This window comes from Mesoplodon densirostris, chromosome 4, assembly GCF_025265405.1.
Source record: "Mesoplodon densirostris isolate mMesDen1 chromosome 4, mMesDen1 primary haplotype, whole genome shotgun sequence".
Lineage (NCBI taxonomy): Eukaryota > Metazoa > Chordata > Mammalia > Artiodactyla > Ziphiidae > Mesoplodon > Mesoplodon densirostris.
In genome coordinates, this window is record NC_082664.1 from 144,507,691 (window position 1) to 144,535,671 (window position 27,981).

The 27,981-nt window shown below is 42.6% G+C and overlaps 1 protein-coding gene across 1 annotated transcript; it reads right to left on the reverse strand.

Annotated features, from left to right (window-relative positions):
• Positions 1 to 3,685: 3,685 nt before the first annotated feature.
• DET1 (DET1 partner of COP1 E3 ubiquitin ligase) lies at positions 3,686 to 27,980 on the reverse strand. Its single transcript, XM_060097346.1, is given in 7 exon segments — positions 3,686 to 4,317; positions 7,373 to 7,564; positions 17,278 to 17,465; positions 19,445 to 19,494; positions 19,497 to 19,509; positions 20,477 to 21,569; positions 27,899 to 27,980. Coding segments are annotated over 6 exon segments (1,716 nt in total). The 5' UTR covers positions 21,560 to 21,569; positions 27,899 to 27,980; the 3' UTR covers positions 3,686 to 4,127.
• Position 27,981: the final 1 nt, after the last annotated feature.

Below are 27,981 nucleotides of genomic sequence, written 5' to 3' on the forward strand. Positions count from 1 at the left end.
CTGCCTTTCTCTTTGCATCTATTAATTTGCTTTCAACTGCAAGAAACAGAAAATCCAGTTCCAAGTGGCCTAAATAGTAAGGAAATTTACTGCCTCACCAAACTGGAAATCCAGATGTAGGGTGGGTTTCAGGGTTGGGTCTGAATCAGCCAGCTGTGTCATCTATGATTCAGGTTCTTTCCTCTTCATTTTCCCATCCAGAAGGCCAGCTTCATCCTAAGGCTGATTCTTACTGAATATGATCATAGGGTGTTGCATGGTGGGAATATGGGCTACATGTTTCCTCACTAACATATTCTAAAGAGAAATGTTTCCCCAGAAGCCCCAGAAACCTTTATCTCATGGTATCATTGACGTGAACTAAGTCACATGACATTCCTAAACTAACCCCTTATGCTGACTGGTCTTAGTCTAGTTCTAGTCACTAGCAAGGAGTATGGGACTACCATGATTGGTTTAGACTGCTCAGAGCACACCCCTAGAGTGAAGTCAGATATGTGGGGGATGGAAAAAAGAAAAACTGAGAATAATTCCTAAGTTTTTGCCTCTAGTAAATGGGTAGACACTGAAGTCATTTGGGAAATCTTGGAGGAAAAACAGGTTGAGGTGGAGGTGAGAATCAAGAGCATTGCTCTGAATATGCTAGTTCTGAAATGCCTGTTAGATCTCCAAATGAAGAGGCCACGTAAGCCATGAAATATATGAATTTGGCGTTCAAGGAAGGGGTCAGGGCCAGAATTATCATTTCAAGAATCATCAGCTTATACCTAGAATTTAAAACCATGGAATGGATGAAATCAACTTAAGAAGGAATATATAGAGACAAAAAGGTGAGGATCCACAGCCAAGGGCTGGGCACTGCAACATCTAAAGATAGAGCAGAGAAGCAGCCAACAAGCAGGACCAAGAAGCAACAATTAAGAACGTCCCTGATGGCGCAGTGGTTAAGAATCCGCCTGCCAGTGCAAGGGACACGGGTTTGAGCCCTGGTCTGGGAAGATCCCACATGCCGCGGAGCAACTAAGCCCGTGCACCACAACTACTGAGCCCGCAAGCCACAACTACTGAAGCCCACGTGCCTAGAGCCCATGCTCTGCAACGAGAGAAACCACCACAATGAGAAACCTGCCACACCACAACAAAGAGTAGCCCCTGCTCACCGCCAACTAGAGAAAGCCCACACGTAGCAACAAAGATCCAATGCAACCAAAAATAAATAAAAATTAAACAATTAAAAAAAAAAGAAGCAACAATTAGTAAGGCAGGAAGAAAACCAAAAATACATACTATCCTAGAAACCAAGTGTTTCTTGATATACAGAGAAATCAATTATGCCTAATGTCGGGAGGCTTCCTAAGAGAGGAACAAGAGGTGAGCACTATATTAACAACATCGAATCACTGGTGACTCAGACAAGTGCAGCTTCAGTGGAGTGATGGGGACAGAAATCTATCAGAGTGGGTTGAGGAAAAAAGTAGGGAAGTGAAAACATGTACAACTCTTTTGAGAAGTTCTTCTGTGAAGGTCCCAGAGAAATGAGCAGTAACTAAAGGGGGAAATGGGGCCAAAGCAGGGGTTTTTAAAGAAGAAAGATCCTCGAACATATCTTTATGTTAATGGAAATGACCTAACAAGAGAAAGATGGAGGAGAGAGAAAATAATTGCAAAAGCAAAGACCTTGAGAAGTCAAAAGGAGACAGGATTCAGTGAAGAGGTGGAGGGGGTTGGCCTTTTATAGTAGCAGGGCTATTTCATTCAGGAGGAAAGGCAGAGAATGGGCATAGAGGCAAGTCACATGGTTGACATGGTAAAGGAAAGATAAGGAATCCCCACCTGATCCTTTCTATTTCTGCCATGAAGTAGGTGGCAAGATGATCGGTGAGAAATCAGAGGAGGGGCTTTAAAGAGAAATGAAGATGTGAAATGAAAAAATGAAAACAGCAATTTCAGGGAGTGGGAAATTAGACAAGAAAAGTATATGAGGATTACTCAGCAGTTAGAGGTGATGAAAAGATCTAAGATATGACCAAGGGAACGCATGACTAAGGTGGAGGGAAGTGTAAATTAAGCCTCAGAAAGGCTAGGAAATTGGCCCACTGGTCACACAGCTAATGAGCAGAAGAGCCAGGATTCACAGTGAGGCCCGAGTAACTCTACACTCTGTGCTTTCTGCTCTGCCAAGTCTTCAGGTACAATCACGCAACCTGGTACAAAGAAAAAGCTACAGGTAAAGGGCTTCTACCAAGAAAGGTTCACTCAGCTCCACAAACACGTGACAGCTTTGGGACCCTGATTTCCTCATGACCTACACAGAATCTGGGAGAATGCTTCAGTATTTCATCCATCCAGATGGCCAGTGATAGTGTTCAAGCTCTCCCTTTGGATTACCACTGACTTGTCTGGCCTATCTCTACTCCCTCCAAACCACCTTCCAGACCGCTGAAAATTATCTTTGTGAAATTCATACTACGCCTTCCACTGCATAACACCCTAGCACCGTGCACAAGGCTTCTCTTCGTGACTCAGTCCTGTTGTCCTGGGCCCCCCATGCTTCTTGTGCTGTAGCCATTAGATTATTCACCGTTTCACAACCGTGACAGCCCTACTGATGCTTCCATGCCATTGCACATGCTGGATCTCTCCTTGAAATGTCCTCTGCCCTGGTTCACATGACAGATTCCCATTTACCCAGTTTCAGTGTCCCTTCCCCAGTATAGCCTTCCTTCTCTGCCCCTCGTTCAGCCCCCTCCACGGTTCCCAGATATACACTACTGGGGCTTTTACCATTTTGCATTCTAATTCTATTTGCCTATTTCTCTCCTCACCCTCAACATCTTGGCATAGCCTCTACCTGACACACAGTAGGTGCTCAAATCTTATGTTGAATGCTGAATGAGAATTAATTTAGCTGTTCGAAGTTGAAGATGATGAAATAAGCTGAACTGTTTTTGGTGGGGCTCAGCATCTCATATCACATTTATTATGTTCCCAAGGGAAGTCAGTACCTAGACGGCAGAGGGATATAGGATCCAGCTGTCTGCATCCATGGCTCCTTTCCCAGCCTGCTCTGAAACCCAACATTTCAAAGCTACCTTCAAAGTCAGAGGCTACTAAACAAGCTTACTACATAAATGGTGGGCACAGTATGAAGATGAAACATAAACATCCTGACAAGCCCTGTGGAGGACGCTAGCTGAGAAAGTGACAGAAGGATGCTGACTGGTGGCTGGCAGGTATTTGTAGGAGAGCAGTGATGGCTCAGCCATCCAGGAACAACCTGTCTGATCTCTTTAGGGACACCTGGAGCTTACCAGCTCCCACTACCCAAATTACAGTAAGTGCTGCACAGTGTTTGTTTCTGCTGTGGCAGTGAGAACTGCTCACTCTTCCACCTGCACCACGCAGATGGTGCAGATGGGAGCGTGCTTCCACACGAGGATGTGCAATTATGCCCAGTTCCTCCAGCTGTAACAATTACCAGGAGAACACCCGAGGGAAGGAAACAATCCCGGCAGATAGCTGTCTTCCACGCTGGCACACACCATTTAGTCCTCCCAAGAGCAGCTGCTGGATCTATGGCCTCCAGTCCCTTTCACAGTCCTTCCTGGAACTGATGTATTTGGAAAACATTTGGTGAGATCAGAACATAAGGCAGTCATTAAACAGGATATATTTAAGTACGAAAATACCAAGGCTTTATTTTTTTTTTCTTATAAAGACAGCCCTGTTATTGGCTAAGTGGAAAGATGTATACACCTCTCATGAGTAAACAAGATTCACCTGCTTCAGGCTGTATACCATAATGCCAAAGAAGTGACATGAAGGAGGCAGAGGTGTAATGCTCTCATCTTCATAGCAATAAAATGCAAAATAAAACAAAACTTAAATGGACTTAATTAATGCTGGGCATTCCCACAGGGAAAAGGCAAGAGGACTTTAAGTCGATCGGTAGTTGTACTGTGTACGACAAAAAAATTCCGTCAGGCTGAGCCACATGGCTCTCCCCATCTGAGGTATACAGTCTGGAACCGACAAGGCTGAGAGTCAGGAGCTTCTGCTTTACAGTCCACTGAGATATGAAGGGGGCAGAGTCTTGGAAGACCAGATGACCCGCTCTGGTGAGGCACCTACGTGCAGCAGTGTCGCATATGGAAGTTGACAACATACTCAGCGTTAGTCCTCTGCACAGAGATAGCAAAAGGCTCAAAAGGGTGGAAGGTGAAGGCAACAAGGCGTCGCACCGTGTGGTTGATGGGGCGGCCCAGTAAGCCTGCCTGAATCTCAAACTTGAGCAGACCAGAGTCCCGGGCATAGAACCTAAACAGAACAAGAGAGAAGGAGAGCATGGGACAGATACTGACCACCGTCTTGAAACCTGAACATCAGGAAAATGTGCCAACTCGTTATTTAACCTCACTGATGACATCTCCTCTAACAGCAGCCCCAGGTTATTGGAACTGCAAAATCACCTTTGTCTGATCAGCTCATTTTACGGGCAGGTTGATTATGAACTTCCCTATGCTGTCCTGAGTCACTGGGTCATTTCTCTTTCCCAAGATGACCCTTAGTTACAGCCTTAACTACAGCCTCCCCTTTTCCAGTAGCTACCTGCCCAAGATTGCCTAGGCCAGGACTGGAAATGAAATGTGAGCCACGTACGTTATTTTAAATTTTCAGGTAGCCACATTAAACAAAGTAAAAGGTGAAAGGTGAAATCAATTTTAATAATATTTTATTTAACCCAATATTGGTATCTAAAATATTATCATTTCAACCTATAATCAATATAAAAGATACTAAAAAAATTTTTTTTTGTACTAAGCCTTTGAAATCTGATGTGTGTTGACACTTGAGCACATCTCAACTTGGACTAGTCACATGTTAGTGACGTCAGTGCTCAACAGCTACATGAGGCTAGTAGCTACTATAGAACAGTGCAGATCTAGGCCTATATTTGAGTTTTTCACTTTTAAGAATAAATTCCTTTAGAAGGTTCTTCTTTTTCACACACAAATACAAAATACTAAGTAGTTTTTACTTTTTCATCTAACACAGTAAGAATAAAGATGCTTCCATCCATCCCAATACTTAAATGCCTTTTTCCCACATGCAAAGTAAGTGCCCTGTGAACTTGGGAACTAGAGATGATCAGCAGGGTTGGGGCTGAATTGGGGGAAGTTCTAGAAAATAAAGAGCTCTGAAATAAAGAGCTCTATAATTTCCCTTTTGGGAAGCAAATATATACTAGACATAAAGATATTCATACCCCTTGACAATCCCATTTCTAAGAACTTATATCCTCAGAATTTAATTTAAATGCAGTAAATAGTGACATGAATAAAGATGCCTACTACAGCATTAGCTCTAATGTAAAAATGCAGAGAGAATAATGCTCAATAATAGGGTAATAAATAAATCAATTATGGTACACCTACTTGATGGAATAACATGCCACCATTAGGACTGTAACTGTGAGGACTATGTAACAATATGGGAAAATGTTTATTAAATAAAAGCAGGCATCGCTTCTCGGCCTTTTGGCTAAGATCAAGTGTAAATAAAAGCAGGCTACAAAGTATTATGCCAACCATGATTACAACTGTGTAAATGTAAACATGCATACTGGCAAAGACTAGAATGGAATATACAATAAGTGTTAGGGTAATGCCATTACCTCTTCAAATGACTTTTATATCCTTACATTTCTCATTTTAAATTAAAAATAAAGAATTACAAGAAAAATCTTTTAAGTCAGGGTCAATGGCATTTCCAGATTTGTTTAATCTTTTCAAATCAGAAAGGCAGGGAAGTAAAAAAGAAATAAATGTATCTCGTGCTTTGTGACAATATCAAATGAGGCCAATTATCTGCTTTTATGTGTGAAAAACACATTCACCTTACCCACATAGTCCCCAGCACACAAAGGGCTTATAATTTAAAGTGAGTTGTTTGAGCTCCTAAATCTAACTACCAGTCTACAGGAAATATGGGGGAATGAGAAAGGCAGTAAATACGCCAGGGATGCAATGAGCAAAATCTAGAATGTGGTGAATGCTACCAGACGAACAACCTGGTTTCTTCAACAATTTAACTGCAAAGAAAGTAAGAGGGAAGCAGAGCCCATAGAATAAAAAAGACTTGAGAGGATAGCAACCAAATACAACATATACACCTTGTTAGGATCCTGACCGGAACAAACTGTAAAAAGACTATGCACAAGACAATAGGGAAATGTGAAAACTCACCAGATATCGGTGATCTTAATATATTTTTGTTAATTTTCGTAAGATGGAATAATGGTATTAAGGTTGCATGTTTTTAAGTCCTTACCTTTTAGAAATTCATACTGAAATATTTACAAGTGAAATGCTATGACATCTGGGATGTGATGGTCCAGGGTGGCAGTTGGGAGGGGAGGAGTGGTGGTGGAAAGAGATGAAGCAACATTGACCATGAAGTGATAACTGCTGAAGCATGGTGATGGGTACAGGGAGGTTCATTATACTCCTCTACTTTAATATGTTTAAAATTTTCCATAATAAAAAAAATTTTAACTGGCTTTTGGAACCTGACTGCAATTTCTCAAAGGAAATATTACAAATGGTGATTAAGTGTTCAGAGTATGTTACACAAGCCTATTTAATACACAATGAAGCTGGATTATGCAATACTGTCTACCACTATTCCTATGTGAAAAAGACCCTCCACAATCCAGCTCAGGGCTCCAGGAACACACCTCCCTTGAAACAACCCCACTAGTGGCAGTGGCGCCAGTTCCTCTCCCTAGTACCTATTACAGCACACAGAACCACCCAAGCTCCCGGCACAGACAAGCGGGTCTGTGAACTGGACATACGTGAGGAAGCCATTGCTTACAGGAGGTTAGTTTCAAGGTTCTAGCAATAATACAGTGATCTGCATTCCAAAATTCTTCCAAGTGAGGAAGCATGAGTTTCTCCAAAACCTGCCTGTTCCCCAAACTGTCTCTGCTATCGTTTCTATTAGGTAACATGAGAGGATAAAATAATGTGAGCTGGATAAAATTTAAGTCTCAATTATAAACACTTTTAAGAAATGGTATTAGATTATTAAATTGAAAAGTATGGTTTCCTTCTCTGGATACCCTGAAAAGGGAACAACACTTATCTGAATTTGATGTTTTGATGAGAAGCAAAGAGCAGAACTAATTAATTTATGAGATTAGTGCCTGAATGATCAAAGTACCCACCACATTATAGAAATAGCCTACCCTCTGAATTCAACCCATGAGTACAAGTGGACAGAGTCACAGTGAAATGATGCTTAAGAAGAAGAGAAAGAGAAAGCAGGCCACCTCCTCAAGCAGTGTGCAGCTGAAGCAGGGATGGTGTACCTGATAGGGTGATCTCCACAAGTCTTGGGCCGCTCCATGACTGACACCCACTTGTCATCGTAGCTGAAGAGAGACAAATCAAGGTAGGGGCTACCACTGTAAGACTGGGCGCTGATGGGGAGCTGACCCAGCAGCCGGCGTACTGCCTCCGTGTGCCCTCCATACTTGGCATTTACAATAGTGTCTTTAAACCTAAAATAAAGCACCAGTGAGGAAGGCTGTGTTAGCGGCACACAAACTGCACTGGGTTTTAAACTGACAAACATATGTCTAAAAACAACTCATTCTGAAAACAGAATCTAGATATTGAATTCTGACACATCACAAATCTGCCTAGCTACAAATATTCTCAAAAAGCAAAAACAGAATGAGAAATTGGGAACATTAAGTTACTTTAGAAAAGTCAGCAAATATTCTACAAAAGTTAAAAACAGTATGACTTATCTATGACAAATATTTCTACTCAAACTTATTTCCCCCAAATAGCAGCCTTAGATTGCATTAAAAAGGAGTTACACAGAGCAGAGAATCCTGAACAGACACAGCCTCTGACTCTTCTTGGGATCAGTTATAAGCCAACTTACATCAAACCTTTTGACAAATTACTCATTCTTTGTTTAAATAAATTTTGGGAGCTAGCTACTTATACTTCTGCCAAAACACCAGTATCTAGAAGAACAGTAACATGGATACAGAATCACCTATCTGACTTATCATTAATAATAACAATAGAGCAGTTATTTCTCACAATTATAATGAATACTAAAGTTAATACCCTTTGACCAAGTATTTCTATTCTTCTGGAAATTTGCCCTAAGGAAGAAAAATCCCTGTGCACGTTCAATATAGCACTGTTTATGACAATGAAAAATTGAGAGAAAAATTAAAAGCCTAATAGAAAACCATAATTTTCAAAGATTATATGGTAAAAGAGGAAATGTTTATGATAATGGTAAGTAAAAGAAGTAGGCTACAATCTGCATATATAGTACGATCAAAAACACACACACAAATTTATGCCTTAAAAAAAAAACTGGTGGAAATACATCAAAATGGTAATAGTTGTGTTTGCGTAATGACATTTTAGATTTTTTTAACCTTCTTTTTCACTTTCCTATAGTTTCTTAGAAAATATGTCAACTGTTTATCAGCTTGATTTTTAAAATTCTCTATATTGAAGCATATCATATAGTTTAACAATCAAGGGGAAAATAATTTTTTTAGTCCAGGGGAGAAAATACGATATAACATCTCATCCCTGAAACGAATGGAATAAAAAACTTGAATGTTCAGGACTTCCCTGGTGGCGCAGTGGTTAAGAATCTGCCTGCCAATTCAGGGGACACGGTTTCGAGCCCTGGTCCAGGAAGATCCCACATGCCGCAGAGCAACTAAGCCTATGCGCCACAGGTACTGAGCCTGCGCTCTAGAGCCCAGGAGCCACAACTACTGAACCCACATGCCACAACTACTGAAGCCCGCGTGCCTAGAGCCCATGTTCCACAACAAGAGAAGCCACTGCAATGAGAAGCCCATGCACTGCAACGAAGAGTAGCCCCTGTTCGCTGCAACTATAGAAAGCCCACACGCAGCAACGAAGACCCAATGCAGCAATAGATAAACAAACAAACAAACAAACAAACAAACTTGAATGTTAGTAACTTTGATGAGACCAGAAAGATTGATTAGATGGGTTTTGATTTTTGTTTTCACTGCTAGCCTGCAGTGCTAGATGGACATTAACACTTCTCAGTTCCCCCAAAAGAAAGCCTAGTGTCAACACTGCTCTTCCATTATTTCTCTTGACAGTAATTTTCACAGCCTCAGTGTAAATCATAAAATTAAACCCTGGGCCACACAGAACTTATTTCTTTCCCTTTCATTTGAGCTGATATCAAAGATCCTGGGCCCTTTGGTTTTCAGCCCTTTGTCAGTGAAGACCTAGTACGCCAACCCTGCCTGACTCACTGGCTTCAAAAGGTGGCTTCGAATGATGGGGCTGGCCCACACCTTCATGATGACCACAAATCAAAGCCTCCGTGACAATCCATGGGCTGAAGCAGCTCCTATTCCCCGGCAGCACCCACCACCTCTACTCTCCAGGCTCCCCAACGACTAAAAGATGAAGCAGTGGGCTTCCCTGGTGGCGCAGTGGTTGAGAGTCCGCCTGCCGATGCAGGGGACACGGGTTCTTGCCCCGGTCTGGGAAGATCCCACATGCCGTGGAACGGCTGGGCCTGTGAGCCATGGCCGCTGGGCCTGCGCGTCCGGACCCTGTGCTCCGCAACGGGAGAGGCCACAACAGTGAGAGGCCCGTGTACCGCAAAAAAAAAAAAAAAAAAAAAAAGATGAAGCAGTCATCCCTCTGATGTCTTCACCTGATTAACTCCTAGCTCACTGTCACTCTGTTCAACTACGCCTCTCTTAATTCATGATTTCAAAATTCTCAGAGATGATCCTTCCAACACCACGGCTTCCTAGTTCCTGGACTTCCTTTCTGCCTCAGCCACTCATTCCAACGGTTATATCCTCAATCTCATTCTTACCAATGACTGCACCCCCCTGTAACAGGGTGCAGCACCACAGACTCCAACTATCTTCTCTCCTACTTTTCCAGCTGACTCCCTCTACTCATCCCAGCTTCAACATCCTTCAGCCCCAATGGGACCTAAATTCCATTGACTCTACCAACTTTTCTGCCATCCTACGCCTTCATCATGACCTCTTTTCCTTCCTCAGCCAGCTTAAATTTCACAATCATTAAAATCACAAAATTTATATCCATGAACTCACGTGGGCCCTTAATGCTGCAGGACACTCATGCTGCATTCCCATAGTCCAGCGAGTCTCCTACTCTCTTAGACGACTATTTCATCCCCCTCCTGCATGTTCATCCTCACGTAATGTCACTGCCTTCTTTGTAACTGACAAATAGAAGAAATGAGAAAACTTTTTAAAGCTCCCATCAGCACATCTGTACCTATTTAACTGTATGTGCTGCCCTAGAAGGCTAATCCATCCACTTGGGCACTAGGTTCTATCCTCTGACCTCATATACTTAACCAATTCTGCCCCCACCCCAACTTTTCCTAACCTATCAGTTTCCTCCTATGTACAGATCAGTCCCATCTGCAAACAAACATGCCGTTTTCCCCTCCCATTTAAAAAATATCAATAAAAGCAGAAACTTAACACCACTTGCCCCTCCAGCTAACGCACCATTTTTCAGCTCTCCTTTACAGTAAAACTCCTCAAAGCACTTTTTCCTACTGTCTCTTATCCTCCCATTCTTTCTTAAACCCAACCCAAAGAGGCTTTCATGCCCACCATCTCACTGAAATGACTCTCATCAATGTCTCCAGTGATCTCCATGTTGATGACTCTAATCGCTGATTATCAGTCCTTACTGTACTTGAGCTGTCAGGAGGATCTGACACTCCTTCCTTGGAGAAACTACTAGACCTCTCCACTTACAGATCTTCTGATCTTCTCCCCTAAACCTGCTCCACCCACAAGCTTCACCATCAGAGTTTAATGGTAACACTCTCTTAACAAGTTGACTGGGACAAAAATGTTAGAATCATCTTTGACTTTGCTCTTTCACAGCCCATATCCCACCCTTCGCTAATCTTTTGGGCTCTATCTTCAAAATACATTGAGAATACAATTACTTACCACCCCCAATGTTATCACCCTGATCCAAGACACCATTATTCAACCAACAAATTATTACTGATAGCCTAGAATGGGCAAGGCACTTTTCTAGGTGCTTAGGATACTATAAATGAGCACAAAAGAACTTAAATCCTAGCGTCAGGAAACAAAAGGTAGCAATTTTATTTACTGGATCATTGCAATGGTCTACTAACTTCTACCCTATCCCCCTATGGTCTATTCTTAAAACAGCAGCCAGAGTGATCCTGTTAAAACACATGTGAGACCACATCACTCTTCTGCTCAAACACTACAAAATCTCACCTACACTTAAAGCCAAAGCCTTAGAATGGCCTTATGTGTCTGGTCCTGTCTCAGACCACATCTCTAACTACTCTGCCTCTTGCTTACTCCAGCCCGGCCACCCTGATCTCCCTGGTGTTCCTCAAACGCATGAGATCCACCTCTGGACCTTTAGATTTAATATTCCCTTTGCTTGGTATATTCTTCCCCGATATCCACATGGCTTGCTCCCTGACCTCCTTCAAAAGTTTTACTCAAATATCACCCTGTCGGTGAGGCCTATGCTAACAACCCCACTAGAAAAGAACTGACAATCTCCTCCTAATACCCTCAAACCCATCAGATATTCTAATAATTTTAACATTTTATTGGATACATCCCTCTTGGAAACCTCCCCGCTCCTGCTTCCACCTAGTCCAACTGGTGGCCTGTCATCCTGGAACTTCCCTTTACCATCATCCTCAGAATTCTCTGTGCTTCTCTCCACTGTTAAGACTCTATTCCCTGTACCATTCTTTCGTGGTTTACTGGGAAAAATACATATTCCAGAGGCTTCCATAGAAAAGGAACATGCAAGGTAATTTTTTAAGACCTTACGTGTCTGAAAATGTCTCTGTTACACCCTATTATTTGGATGTAGAATTGTAGTTTGGAAATCATTTTTTTCACAGAATTCTGAGGATATATAATTGTATTGGCTTCAAGCTTTCAGTATTATTATTAAGACTGATAACATTAATGACTTAATTTTTTATATATAAAATGTATGTGTTCTTTCTGGAAGTTTTTACAATTTTCTCTTTATCCTCAGTGTTCTAAAATTTCATGATGATATGCCTCAGTATGGGTTTTTTTATTTATTGACTGTACTGGTTACCTGATGGAGCCGTGATGTGCTAATAAGTTTAATAATTATTTCTCTGAGGGGAAAAAAGCCATGATTTGCAGCGCCTGCCGATTTCTTTGGTGTAAATCCTCCTGCTGTGGTCAATGTCAAGGTACCAAAGTGACATCACTGAATGCAGAGTTGTCAAGAGATGAGCAGTAGCACATCACTATATAATATTTTTACCAGATAAAATAGATACAAATAACCTCAAGAGTACGACAGTAAAATAATTATGAATTAATAATTAGAAAATAATAATTATTATTATTTTTGTGTGTGTGTGGTACGTGGGCCTCTCACTGTTGTGGCCTTTCCCGTTGCGGAGCACAGGCTCCAGACGCGCAGCCTCAGTGGCCATGGCTCACGAGCCTAGCCACTCTGCGGCATGTGGGATCCTCCCGGACCGGGGCACGAACCCGTGTCCCCTGCATTGGCAGGGTGGACTCTCAACCACTGCGCCACCAGGGAAGCCCGAAAATAATTAATTTTTAATAATGGCTGTGTTTAACAGCTTGCAGAAACTCCTGAAAGTTTAATAGTTGGCTCTCACAAGGCAGAATGAGCCAGCTCCAGCACACCACTGGATGTTCCTTGCCAATCTGGAAGAGACAGAGACAGAGAGACAGAGAGAGAGTGAGTGTGTGTGTGTGTGTATTCGCACGTCTTGCGGGACCTCAGTTCTCCAACTAGGGATTGAACCTGGGCCACGGCAGTGAAAGCCCAGAATCCTAACCACTAGGCCACCAGGGAGCATCCATGGAAATGTATATTTTTCAGTACTAGAAAACTGTTTAGGGTCTTCCCTGGTGGCGCAGTGGTTAAGAATCTGCCTGCCAATGCAGGGGACATGGGTTCAATCCCTGGTCCGGGAAGATCCCACATGCCGCGGACCAACTAAGCCCATGAGCCACAGCTACTGAGCCTGCGCTCTAGAGCCTGCAAGCCACAATTACGGAGCCCGCCTGACTGGAGCCTGTGCTCTGCAACAAGAGAAGCCACCGCAATGAGAAGCCCTCGCACCACAATGAAGAGTAGCCACCACTCGCTGCAACTAGAGAAAGCTCACGCACAGCAGAGAAGACCCAACACAGCCAAAAATAAAAATATATAGATTTAAAAAAAAAAAGGAAAAAGAAAACTGTTTACATTATTTCCTCCCCTTCATTTTTCTACTGCTCCTTCTGAAATTAGCCAGATATTGGACCTCCTGGGAAAATCCTCTAACTTTTTATCACTTCTCTCCCATTTTCCTACTCTTATCTTTTTATTCTACTTTCTTGGAGAGTTCCTAAACTATATCTAACAAAGTTTAAATTTCTAAAGCATCTCACTTAGCATTACTGTTCTAGGAATGTTCCTGTTTTCATAGTTTAAATTATTTCAGTGAATACTATGCTGTTTCTTTATTTTTTATACTGTTTGTTTTATTTGGTCTCTATCTTTTAAGATAAAGGCTTTGTTTAAGTGACTCATGATCCCTGATGTCCATTTGTTTCTTAAACATTTATTCTAACCTAAAATAGAATCCATTTTCATTTATTTTTACCAAAAGTTTATTGAAAACTGTAAAATTGAGCATTCAAATCCATATGTTCACAAGAAATAAAAAATAATTTTCATTTATATGTACACTATATTTTCAATGCAGCAAAGTATGATAACATGATTAATAAAATGTTATTAGGACACAATTCTCTGCGGGAGATAGAACAGACATATGAATTTGAAAAGAAAAAGAAATATAAAATTTCAAACAGTATGGGAATAACTTGCTCTATACGTTTTTTTTCTTCTTTTGGCCACGTCATGCGGCATGCGGGATCTTAATTCCCTGACCAGAGATCGAACCCTCGCCCTTTGCAGTGGGAGCACAGAGTCTTAACCACTGGACCACCAGGGAAGTCCCTTACTCTGTACTTTTTATGTGAAATATTGGATACTAAATTACTATGGTATTAGATTCCCTTGGGTATATTTAAAAGTGTTAACACCTTAAACTTAGACAATGTTATATGCCAATTATATCTTGTAATGCTTTTTTAAAAAATGTCAATGTTTAATACATTGAAAATTGTATCCTTTTAAACTATTTAAATTTAACAGTAAAAAGTTTAAAGATTAACTTAATAATTGATGCATGAGGGTATCTACAGTTTCAAAATCTTTGCTGGTATGAAGCAAAATTTGGAAGATCACAAAGCTAGAATGCCACCTTTCTCTTTAACCTTTTATTTTCTCTTCCAGAGCTTCCTACAATTTCACTTAATTATAGGTACCTTGTGAAATAAATTTTCAGAAAACACAGCTTCCTCTAATTCCTGATGACATTATTCATTCAACAAATATCTAACATGCTCCTCCCACATGAAAGACACTGGCCTAGGTGCTGTGGATATGGCAGTGTATGTAACAGACAAAAATCCCTGCCCTCATGGAGCTTACCTTCTAGTGACTTCTTTGATGTTTTAACTGAGTGTACCCCGTTTTTGTTACTAGTCGATAATAATCTGCTTAATTTTAAAAGACAACAATTCATTTCAAAACGAAAAAAGCAAGATCTGATCCATGTTCTGCTTCCAAAAATCCTTCTATACTGAATAGAGATGCTAGTAAGGCAGAAAATTTGTGTGAACCAGAGAAAAAAAGGCATGTTTAGTTGTCTGAAAATCAATATCCATCTATTTTTAATCAAGTACTGGCCTTCCGTATAAATACAATGCCACTGAATTAGGTGTCTGCTTTGCTTGTTTTTCCCAGTGGCAGTAATGCTTATTCTGATTCATCCACTCACTCTGCTCTGATCTATACTGGAACCTAAAGCAGATATTTTCCATAACTAGCTAAGGTTGGGGAAGCAAGTTAGGTATGTGGAATGTGACGAGGCACTGAATGACTAGAGCAGGATTGAGCCCTTGGTCCAAAATAACTAGTCATTTCACAATAACGTATTCAGATAATTATGAGCAGCTCTGGTTCATAACAGGTGGGTATCAATTTAGGGTGACCTAGGTGTTTCAAGAGGGGCCTCCAAGTGTCTCTTCTTCGGGTTGGTCAGTTTCCCTGGGGAATTTATCTCTAATCTCCTGCCTGGGGAGTATAAGCTTGGATGCCATATCTGATAAGAGGGATAGGACTCTTCCCCAACAGTATGTCAATTTTCACTTAATTCTTGTTTTAAGCATGACATGTCTCATCCCTACTCTCAGCCATGCCTCATGAACATGAAACCAGAGCCTGCACAGTGCAATTTCTCCAGAGAATAAACCTCTAGCCTTTTGATGAGGTAGGGAAGAGACAATCATTTGGCAGTGTAGGCTTAAGGAAAGGAGCTAGAGCATCTGATTGCTCCTTTTAAGAATGTCATCTAGGGACCTCCCTGGTGGTCCAGTGGGTTAGGACTCTGAGCTTCCACTGCAGGGGACACGGGTTTGATCCCTGGTCGGGGAACTAAGATTCCACAATCCACGTGGCATGGCCAGAAAAAAAAAAGTCATCCAATCCTTCAGAGGTATGTAGGGCCTCCAATTTCTTGAACTTTTCCAGAGCTCTCTGGTGCAAGACAACTTATTTCTTGATGGATAAGCTCTGCATTTTTTTTTTTTTTAATTTTGGCTGCTCCAGGTCTTAGTTGCAGCATGCGGGATTGTTTAGTTGCAGCAATGTACTCTTAGTTGTGGCATGAGGGCTTCCTAGTTGTGGCACACGGACTTCTTAGTTGTGTCACACGAACCTTTAGTTGTGGCATGTATGCAAGATCTAGTTCCCCGACCAGGGATCGAACCTAGGCCCCCTGCATTGGGAGCATGGAGTCTTACCCACTGGACTACCAGGGAAGTCCCTAAGCTCTATGGTCTTTTAAGTTTTTGTCCTCTAAGATATGTCAAGTTAGCTATCACTCATCCATTGGCTCTTCAGCTTCTAAAACTCTCTTGATATCTCCTCCCCATTCTCTTTGTTCTTGTAGCTTTATACCTCTTTTTTTTTTTTTTTAAGATTTATTATTTATTTATTTATTTTATTTACTTTTGGCTGTGTCGGGTCTTAGCTGCAGTGTATGGGATCTTTGTTGAAGTGTGCGGGACCTTTAGTTGCAGCGCGCAGGCTTCTCTCTAGTTGTGGCATGCGGGTTTTCTCTTCTCTAGTTGTGCAGCGCAGGCTCCAGGGAACATAGGCTCTGTACTTGTGACGCATGGGTTCCAGAGCGCGTGGGCTCCGTAGTTTTGCAGTACGCGGGCTCTAGTTGAGGCGCGTGAGCTCAGTAGTTGTGGCACATGGGCTTAGCTGCCCTGTGGCATGTGGGATCTTAGTTCCCCGACCAGGGATCGACCCTGCGTCCCCTGAACTGCAAGGCAGATTCTTTACCACTGGACCACTGGGGAAGTCCCTCTTCTTCCTTTATTGTCATTTTAGTGGGGTTTTGGGATGGAACAGAGATAAATGCATGTGTTCAACACACATGTTTAACCAAAAGTTATAAAATTATGTCCTTAGTCATTCATTCAAAAAATATTTAAGTGCTTGACAGTGCACCACTGAAGATATAGCAATGAACTAAACAAAGACAGAGTCTCTTTCTGCAGCTAACATACAGTCTAGGAGGAATCATGGACAACACACAAGTAATTCCTCAGGTGCTAAGAAAGAGAAAAGAGAAGTTTAGGATGACACAATGGGTTACGACAAGCAGACTGATCCAAGGCCGGGTGGGCAGAAAGAATATGAGGTTTGGGCCTCCCTGGTGGCGCAGTGGTTGAGAGTCCGCCTGCCGATGCAGGGGATACGGGTTCGTGCCCCGGTCTGGGAGGATCCCATATGCCGCGGAGCGGCTGGGCCCGTGAGCCATGGCCGCTGGGCCTGCGCATCCGGAGCCTGTGCATCCGGAGCCTGTGCTCCGCAACGAGGGAGGCCACAACAGTGAGAGGCCCGCATACCACCAAAAAAAAAAAAAAAAAAAAAAAAAAAAGAATATGAGGTTTCTTGAAATAAATGACTGTTGGCTTCACACCAACAAATTTTCTGAAGAAAAATTAAGCTTGTTAAGCCTAGTGGAACAGCTTACCGGCGCTGGATCTGCCTTGCAAAATTGTTGCTGGAAGCTGAGCAGGGAAATTGGACTTCACTATGCAGGGTAGCGTTACGGAAGAGATCACAGAAGTTCTCAAACAGCTCCAAAAGCTCATCTGATGTATTCTCAAACACAGCGATCACCTCTGTTGTCACCATATTGTACACCACAAAGAAAGATGCCTGCGGAAGAACAGACAGACCTAAGTAATAGCTGAGTATAATGTCTTGCCTAGCAAATATCATTTTGGTTGAAAAATCAAGTTGCCCAAGTAAAACAGGCAAACACCTCCACTCCGGCACTATGGCGGCAGGCGGCAACATGATGCCAAGAGGTCTTGGAAAAGGAGGAAGCCTCAGTGGACGTGATCAATCAAGGGCCTCAGTGTTGCCTGATTTCCCACTGTACCTGCTGGAATTACCTGCTGGAGTTGTTCAGCATATATGTATAAAAAGGTTTTCAATCTTTCATTTCAAGCTGTGTGAAAATTTAATATTTTGCCTTCCAAGTGTTATTCCCTACTTACTCTCCAACCCACTTTTTTTAAATGCCAGATTTAATTTTCCTTCCTGCTGCGAAAGTGATTTGTAGCCAGGAGCTGCCTGTTGGCAAATTATTTTCTCTTGTATACTTACAGTTGAAAGTTCAATTCAGGGGCATTTCTTTTTCTCTCTTAATATTTCTAACATGCAGAAAGACATCTTAAGTACACTGTGTCCACCTAGGCAAGTTGTAACCAAGCAGGGGACTGCTGCTGAACACACGAAAAATCAGAGAAGCATTTTCCATTTCTTTCTTCATAAATGTTTTCAGCCAAGAGCATTTGTAACATACACTTGAGATTCATAACAATTAATTTCAGAGGGGGAACCTGAAAACCATTCAAATGCCATAGGTGGCAGAGTTACTGTTTTCTCTGAATGAGCCCCTGGGCGACTGGCCCTCTTCTTTAAACCTCCAGTGCTCTGCTCAGCCTAACAAGGAAGTGCCGGGTACCTCTATTTTTTATCACAGTGAATGTGGCAGTGTGAGTCAATCTGCAAGCTTCCAACAGGACTCTAGAAGTTTTCAGAACACTAGGATTAGTATTCCGCCTCTTATGATTGAATTTAAATCTCCATTACCAATTTCTGGAGACATCTGGCCCACCTGTTTTAATAGTAATTAGTCCTTCCCAAAGCTTATATTACATGACTTTTGCGGTCATCTGGAAATTAAATTTGGCTGTAAATTAAAGAGGCTGGAGAGTAACCTGAGCATAATACCCATAATATTAGCAAGGCTTTGTGTTTAGGTGCACTTTTTACTCATTAACCTTATTGGAACCTATCAAATTAAACTGGGAAAGGAGGGGGGAGGACAACTAGGGCAGAGAGATTGGTTTAAAGTTACAAATTCTGTAAGCAAAGCATAGAGCCGTTGTAATGTTTCTGGCTACAACCTACTGTAGCTACCGGATATAAGTAGGTCATGTTTTAGCAAAGGAAAAAAGGATAATCTCAAATGCAGCAGTCACACAACATATTCCCTCCAAAATAAAAAGGTAATTATAGCTCAAACCTAAATACAAGATTGATTCATGTCCTTTCTATAAACCTGGACAGCGCTTTGATCATATTAGGGCTTCACCAGGATCCATCATAATTATGTGAATATAGAATTACACAAACATTTACTAGCCTTCCCACCAGGCCAGACTGGGAAATACAGGACAGGAGGGTACAGAAGTCAAGTGCTTCACGGACAACCTCCCATGACTCATAACATGAACTAGATGGGCTCACCCATGATGGCTCAATGGGTGACTTCATCATTAATAGAGAAGAAAAAGAATTCAGAAAAAAAATGATCTCCCCCCCTTATTTTTTTTTTTTTTTTTTTTTTTTGGCGGTATGCGGGCCTCTCACTGTTGTGGCCTCCCCCGTTGCGGAGCACAGGCTCCGGACGCGCAGGCTCCGGACGCGCAGGCTCAGCGGCCATGGCTCACGGGCCCAGCCGCTCCGCGGCATATGGGATCCTCCCAGACCGGGGCACGAACCCGTATCCCCTGCATCGGCAGGCGGACTCTCAACCACTTGCGCCACCAGGGAGGCCCTCCCCCCCTTATTTTTTAGAATACACAAGGTATGATTCAGAAGAAAAATATTAAAAAACATTTTACCATGGATGGCTGGTAAGGTCTTAGGAGACAATTCCTTATACAGTCTCTGTTACGGGCAGAATCAGCTGCAGGTCAATGAGAGAAACCAGACTCAGCTGACTTCATGGTTTACTGGTTTGTTCTGTTCTAAATTTCCACACTAGTATCTAAGGAGACACTCTGGAAATAGGAAAATGGGGGGACAAACGTACAGAAAGGTAGATCTCTCACTTGGTCAACACTAAAGTAAGGAGCTTCTCAAAGGGAAATGCCCAAATTACCCTGAACTTCAGCATGGTATTTCAACCCAAAAGTCTTAGAGGTTTCCATGCTCTTAACACCACGTTATTCCTATTTGTGAAATGCCTCTCTCCCCTACCAACATCTTTCACCCAAACTGAAAAACCCTCAGAACCTGCAGTCTTGATGATTCACTTGGTAGATCAAAAATTTTGGCTTCCTTTTGATCTTTTCACTGCTGCACAACCTATGTTCCAGCACATGGGCAAGGTCAGCGTACAGTCATAAAGCTTAATTCCGTCAAATGAACTTACCTATTACAATCTAAAGAAGATTTGGTGAGGAAGTATACTGACATCATTTAAGTAGGAAAGAAAGACTAGGTTTTTAGAAGATTTTCTTTTTCGTATGGTGAGTTCATTCTCATTGCCAGAACTAAACAGACCAATAAGCACAATCTTATACAAAATCAAGGCAGTATCCATAGGGAGTCAAACCTTGACCCTGTAGCATCTGGGCTTCCATCTCAAGGGTACTGAAAATGCTCTGCAGAAGAATTAGGGTAAGAATCACAGAGGTGACTACCTACATGTCAATGGCTTACGATATAGCTTCCATTTGTCCAAATGAGAAAAATCATTTTGAGAAATGATTAGAAAAATCGAGCTGTTTTAAGTTTGAGCCCTAAGATAGCAAAAATTCAAGATTACATAAAATGTGTTATTTCTGAGAGGCTGGCTATAGGCAGAGAGAGAAACTTTCCCATTGTGCCAAGAAGACTGGAGGGGTAAAGGGCAGGAGAGCACCTTATACCTGTGATGGATCTGTGACCCGCAGGGTTACGACATCCTCACTAGTATACTTGATAAACAGATGGTTTTCATCCAGAAGCTGCATTTTCCACATGCGCAGCTGCCGTAGTTGGTCAAAATACTGGAAGAAGCGCCTCTTGGCCATTGCACTACCATCCTGCTCTGCCCGGCGCCAAAGGTACACGAGCAGCCGGTGTTTCAGGGAGTTGATGAAGGGATCCCTGAAAGGATTGGCCATGCCTGTCTGACTGTCCCGCTGCACCTCAGGAAAAACAGCTGACACAGTGAGCAGGTCATCCTCATAGCAGAAGCGGCCAATGGTCCTCACATCAATGAACGTGCCTTCAGGAGTCACCTGGAAGACATGGATGGTCTGCTGCTGCACTGACAAGATGGCCAGGATGTTCTTATACAAGTACAACCCTTGGTTGTGTGACAGGACCACTTTGTCACACTTGAAGGTACGTGTATCACATAAGCGGCCAGTATGAAGGTCAATGATATGGAGGGAGTAGTCCTCCAGGGGGGACCGGGGGTTGGGGGTCACGGACTCACTGTTCCGATATACCTCATAAAAAGGAGGGTGAGGCTCGTCTGGGAGATAGGCAGCTGAGCCCACGATGACACAGCGGCAGTCATCAGTGAAGAGGCTGCACTCCCGGTTCAGGTGCTCGCCATTGGCCGCCACATTGGTAATGTGCAGCAGGACGAAAAAGCGTTCGAAGAGCCGGCCACGGATGTTGACTGACCGCTGGTCATTGCCATTGGACAGGATCTCCCCCTCATAGCCTTGCAGTAGGTCCTCAGCTGCCTGGCAGCCCTGGTACTCATAGATTTCGAGAGATGTCTGGTCTGAAGAGAAAGCAATGAAGTAGCGTCCATCAGGTGAGAATTTACGCAAGAAACAAGGCGGCTTTTCAACATTGACGACCGTGAAGTTGGGGAAGACATTCTGGTGGAACACTCGGACCTGGTGCCAGTGGGTGCCTGCCTTGCCTGAACTGATCCGCCGGCGTTCCAGGCGGTGAATGACATTTTGGTTTTGGATTCTTCGAGGTTTGATGGTGGAAACATGATGATCCATTATCACATCTCTGCATGGAAAAGTAAAGAAGTAGTCAAGAAAATAAACAAAATTTACCAAAACATAAACACACTTGACCTTTGAACAACGCAAGGGTTAGGCACACCAATCCCCTGCAGCTGAATATCCAAGTATAACTTATAGTCAGCTCAGTATACATGGTTCCTTCCTATCCATGGTTCCTCCACATCCACGGATTCAACCAACCGGGGATGTCTAGTACTGCAGTATTCACTGATGAAAAAAATCCATGTGTAAGTGGACCTGCACAATTCAAATCTACGTTGCTCAAGGGCCAACTGTGTATATACAAGTCAAATAGATTTCCTTCCATATATCCTGGACCTAGGATGAACTAAACAAGTTCCTTCCCAAGTTATAGTTAGAAAGTGGTCAGGACATTTTTGAGTCTAGAAACAGGTTTGAGGGAAGGACCTAATTCCCTAGGAATACCTTCAAAGCATGCTTAGCTATTGGGAATGTTCAACAGAACAAACCTTAGAACTACATCAAATTTGTTCAGTGTAAACACCACATTCAATGTACATTCATTTAAAAAATATATTTATTGGGCTGTTAAGATGTCCATACTACCCAAAGCAATCTATAAACTCAATGCAAAATTCCAAAATCCCTATCAAAATCCCAAAATCATTTCTGGCAAAAATAGAAAAATTCATCCTAAAAATTACATGTAATCTCAAGGGACTGTGAAGAGCCAAAACAATTTTGTAAAAGAACAACGTTAGAAGACTCAGACTCCCTGATTTCAAAAACTGTTACAAGCCACAGTAATCAAAAAAGTGTGGTACTGGCATAAGACAGAAAAATATACCCAATGAACAGAATTAAGACTTAAGAAATAAACCCTCACATATATAAACCTGAGATTAGAAGTTCAGAGAACCCCAAACATGATAAACCCAAAGAAATCCATGCCCAGGGATTTCCCTGGTGGTGCAGCGGTTAAGAACCCACCTGCCAATGCGGGGGACACGGGTTCGATCCCTGGTCCGGGAAGACCCCACATGCCACGGAGCAACTAAGCCCGTGCGCCACAGCTACTGAGCCTGCGCTCTAGAGCCCGCAAGCTACAACTACTGAAGTCCACGCACCTAGAGCCTGTACTCCGCAACAAGAGAAGCCACCACAATGAGAAGCTCGTGCACCGCAATTATGAGTAGCCCCTGCTCGCCGCAACTAGTGAAAGCCAATGTGCAGCAATGAAGACCCAACGCAGCCAAAAATAAATAATAAATAATTTATTTTTTTAAAAAAAAGAAAGAAATCCATGCCCAGGCATACCATAGTCAAATTGTGAAAAACTAAAACACAAAGTAAAAATCTTGAAAGCAACCACGTAAATGACACATTACCTATAAGGGAACAACAATTCATTTATCTGTGGATGTCTCATGAGAAACTATGGAGACCAAAAAGAAGCAAAGCAACATTTTTAAAGTGCTGAAATAGCTGTCTGTTTCATCATTCAAATCTCAGCCAAAATAGCAACTCTTCAGAGTTTTTGCCAGACTACCTTACCTAAAGTCATGACTTTTTCCATCCACATCAACCTACTATTTTATTTTCTTCAGCCCTTATCACCTTCTGAAACCATTTGTTTACCTTTTTAGTATCTTTTTCCCCCCATACAAGACAGCAGGGGCCTTGCCTAATTCCTTGCTGAATCTCCAGCACCTAGGACAGTGCCTGAGGCACAGTAAATGCTAACAAATATGTTAAATGAATGAATGGAACAACATTTGACAAAGGTGTTAAAGGATAAAGAACTCACTAGGCAAAATAAAGGAGGAACATTTCAGAAAGAAGGTAGCTTAAAAAATATACTTAAAAAGAGTGTAGCATGGCACATTTGGGAAACACGATACCAAGTGGTTAGAACACAGGAAACACAGAGTGATAAGAGAAGCCTAGAAAAGTAGATTGGAGCCAGATTGGAAAATCCTTTGTATGCCACGTCATGCAAGTTATTACAGGTTTTAAGCAGAGGAGTGACTCTATCCAATCTATGTTTTAGAAATAAAAACATATAGACAATGGGGAATTTGCTTATATGCTGTCTCCTAAAAGAGATCTGAAATGCCTTATATAAGTATATATACTACCTAGTCAAGTTAAAAATGTGCATACCTTATGACTGAGCAAATCAAGTTTCTCAAACTGCTAGTCACAATTCACTGATGGAGGCTTGAAATCAATTTAGTGCATATACTAATTGACATTTCAAAAAATGGAATAAAACAGAAAATACCAAACTGTATCACATATTTTCAATACATATGTGAGTTACATGCACTGGGTGAGGATATAAAATATATTTCCTACCGATCTAGACTAGAGCAAAAGACTGCAAACAACCAGCCTCAGACCAATCTAGCCTGCCTGCGTTTTTTTGTTTGTTTGTTTGTTTTTTTTTGTTTTTTTGCTGTACGCGGGCCTCTCACTGTTGTGGCCTCTCCCGTTGCGGAGCACAGGCTCCGGATGCGCAGGCTCAGCGGCCATGGCTCACGGGCCCAGCCTCTCCGCGGCATGTGGGATCTTCCCGGACCGGGGCACGAACACACGTGCCCTGCATCGGCAGGCGGACTCTCAACCACTGGGCCACCAGGGAAGCCCTGCCTGCCTATTTTTATAAATAAAGTTTTATTGGAACACAGTCACACGCACTCATTTACATCTTGCCTATGGCTGCTTTTGCCCTACAAAGGCACAGTTCATTTATTAAGACCAAAGACCACACAGCCCACAAGCCTGAAATATTTACTACCTGGTCTTTTGCAGAAAAAGTCTGACAACCCCTGATCTTGAGCACTGGTTCCCAACTGGGGCAATTTTGTAATATATGAAGATATTTTTGGTTGTCATAACTTGGGAGGGAAGAAGGGGTGCTTGGGGTGCCCATCAAACAGAAGACAGGGATGATGCCAAACATCCTACAGTAAACAGGACAGTCCCTCACATCCAGCCCAAAATGTCAATAGTGCTAAGGTGGAGAAATCCTGATGTAGAGAAGTGTCTGCACATACGTAACAGGAGACATATACAAGGATGTCTCTAGTAGGACTGTTAGCAACAGCAAAAACTGACAACACTCCAAATGTCCATCAACAGTAGACCAGATAAATTCATCCACGCATATTCATGCAGCGGAATCTCTTTTCTTTTTTTTAATGTTTTTGTTTGTTTGGTTTTTGGCCATGCCACGTGGCTTGCAGGATCTTAGTTCCCGGACCAGAGATAGAACCCAGGGATCGAACCCGGGCCCCAGCAGTGAAAGCGCTGAGTCCTAACCACTAGACTGCCAGGCAATTCCCCAAGCAGTGTAACCTTATGAAGTAATGAATTAATGTACTACAGTTATATATAACAACACAGATGAATCTCAGACACAGTGTTGAATGAAGAAAGCAAGCTACAGAATACATACAATGTAATTTCCTTTATATAAGCTTCAAACAATTTCTACTTTAAGAATACAAATATATATGGTATACAATTACAAAAAGCAAAGGAATCATAAACATAAAATTCAAAACAGTGGTTACCTCTGAGGAAGTAAGAAATGGGATGGGAGTTAGGGACACATTGGCACTTTTAAGTGTATATTTTTTTCCCTTCAATCAGCATTGATTGTACTGTTGTTCTTTTAAAATTACATATGTTTTTTAAGTAATATTTGTGCTTACTCAGATTTTTTTTAATTAGAATAATCATTGTGAAGGGAAAACAAAGGTAGGACAATAAAATGAAGTCTGAAGTACACAAAAATGCATGCCGTCAGGACCTGCAGAACTGCCAAGCTTCTAATTTGGCTCTGACTTTCTCAGCAGACAAGGCAGAGGAAAATACAGTCAGTTACAGAACTTGCACTGCCAAGAAGATAAAAACTTAATAGCTGCTTGGAAGAAGCACAGCAATACCCATCACTGGATTTAAAAAGAAATCTCTCTCATGAGTCTTCTCAAAGGACCCTGGCATGATACAGTGAGCAATATCCTCCACTTATGAACAATAAACACAATGCTGAGTTTCACACAGCTACTCCTTTTAACAGTGACATAGCTGATGTGCCCATTTTGATACAGTCCAAAAAACATACTGGTAAGGTTTAAGCATTTTAAAATACCAAGTACTGTACAAAACTGCCTCCCTCAATCCCTGCCCAGGACACCTCTGCCACTAGCACCCTGCGAACCTAAGATGAGGGCTGGAGTCAGAGAGGGAGACCAGAAAGGGATGAGAGAGGCAGGTAAGGCCCATGAATGGAAGAAGGAGTAGGCATCAGACACCATCTAGCAGACTAACCACATATAACGGAATCAGATAAAGTAAACTAGCTGTTCGACGTAGAGCCATTGATCATTTTAAGCAAAGCAGATGCTTAATTCTAAAAAAATTTTGTATATATTTTGAACAGTTCCATCTTAAATTCTCCAATTTGTCTTTTTAAGGGAAAAGCCACCAGTACTGTGGTGGAGGCAGTAGAGGGGTGGGGTGGGTGGAGGTGAAGGCCTGCTGGCTTCAGCTCCAAATTGGACAGAAAATCCACACTTAATTTCCTAACCGCTCTCTCAGTGTGCTCTCTCTCCCTCTCCATATTTTACATCACACAATTATGGTTTTTAGAGAGATGGTGGAATTCTTAGTCTTTTTCAACTTGTTATTCCAATTATAAAATACACGCTCATAAACTCAAACCATATAGAAAAAGTACATCAGGAAAGTCCCTTCTAGTCAGAGTGGGAGTTATGAAAAACGTTAGAGTAACATATTTTTCCCAGAAGCCCTCTACCCATTTCCCTAGTCCAGTAAATGGCATGGCCATTCACCTGCTAAAAGGAACGAGAAAGTTGAGAGTCTCCCTCGATACCTCTTTCCCTCAGCCCCCATACCTGATCAGTCACCAAACTCTGGAAATTTTACCCCCTAAACAGTCCTCTAATGCTCCACCTTCTTTCTATCATGACCTGCCAGCACCCTTACCCAAAATTTTATAACTTCATGTCTACGTTATTGCAACCGCTTCCTAAGTGGTCTCCCTAAATCCACTCCTATCCACTTCCAATCCACTTACCAGAGCAATCTTTTCAAAATGCTTTTTTGATCACATCCTTTCCCCTACAGATTAAAACAAATATCTTTCCATTGCTCTTAATGATACGGATCAAAATCCTTGCCGTGCCAACCAGATGCCTCAAAGGCTCAGTGCTGCCTCTCCAGCCTCATCTTTTCCCATTTTACTCTAATCATTTCTTCAAAAAGTGGCCTACCTCCTGCCTCTGAACCTTGGCACATGCTCTCCACCTCAATCTAAAAAAAGCTCTTCTCTTCACTTTGCCGAGTTAACTCCTATTTCAGGTTATCAGCCTAATCATCACTTCCTGAGAGAAGTCTTCCTTAACCTTCCCTACCAGATAAAACACCAATACACCAGCCATACCTCTCCTTCTCAGCACTTACCACGCTTGCAACTTCATCTCTGCATTTTACTTATGTCTGTGGCACTAGATGGTGAACTCCTGACCGGTACGCAAACATTATATCCTGTATGCCCATCACAGCATTTGACCCATCGAAAGCCTCCTTTCCTGAACGTTCTTTACCAACTCAAATATCCACAGGGGCTGTTCGCTCTGCCTAGCATGTATTTCCTCTGGCCCTTGCCATACTTCTCAAGCCGCAGCTCAAGTGTCCTCTCTTTCAGGAAGTCTGCTCTGACCACCCTTGCCGAAAGAGATCTTTGTTGCTTTATCATTTCTTTTTCTGTTCATCTTTTCCATAGCCATTGCCACAATTTGAATTTGTACTTTCAGCGGCATGGTTAGGTGTTTAATGTTCGACTCCCCCGTAAACTATCCCCTCCAGGCAGGACGTAACCACGGCTACTTCAGTCACCTTAGTTTTCAGAGAACCTAGCACTAGTGCTGCCCCACTGCATGGGTTCGTACGTTATCTATAGAACGAAAGAAGAAAGCCTGACTGTACTGGACCACTAACTCGTGCGGTACTAAGCAAGACCTTCCTCCCTGCTAGGTCTGTTTCCCCGGGCAGGCAGGTGCACGTAACCCTCAATTACTTCTGATGGCTTCCTAAACGGGAAGGGGATACCCAGGGGCGGGCACACACGCCCAACGGGGCGCCCCCGGAAAGAAAAGCCCGGGGCGGGGCCTCAATGGGAAGAGAATTCTGAGGGAAGGCGGGGGCCGCAGGGTCTCGGCGTCATGCGGGAAGGGGGCAGCCCCATGGCGGTAACTCGAAGAGGCCTCGGGGCGGGCCTGACGGGTTTGGAGGCTGGAACAAGGAAGGAGAAGTCCTCACCTGTCCGGTCCGGGCTCAAAGGGCCGAGGCGAGGGACTCCCCGGCCTTCTCGGCGCGCGCCTCCCCCAGCCCCGCCCCCGCCA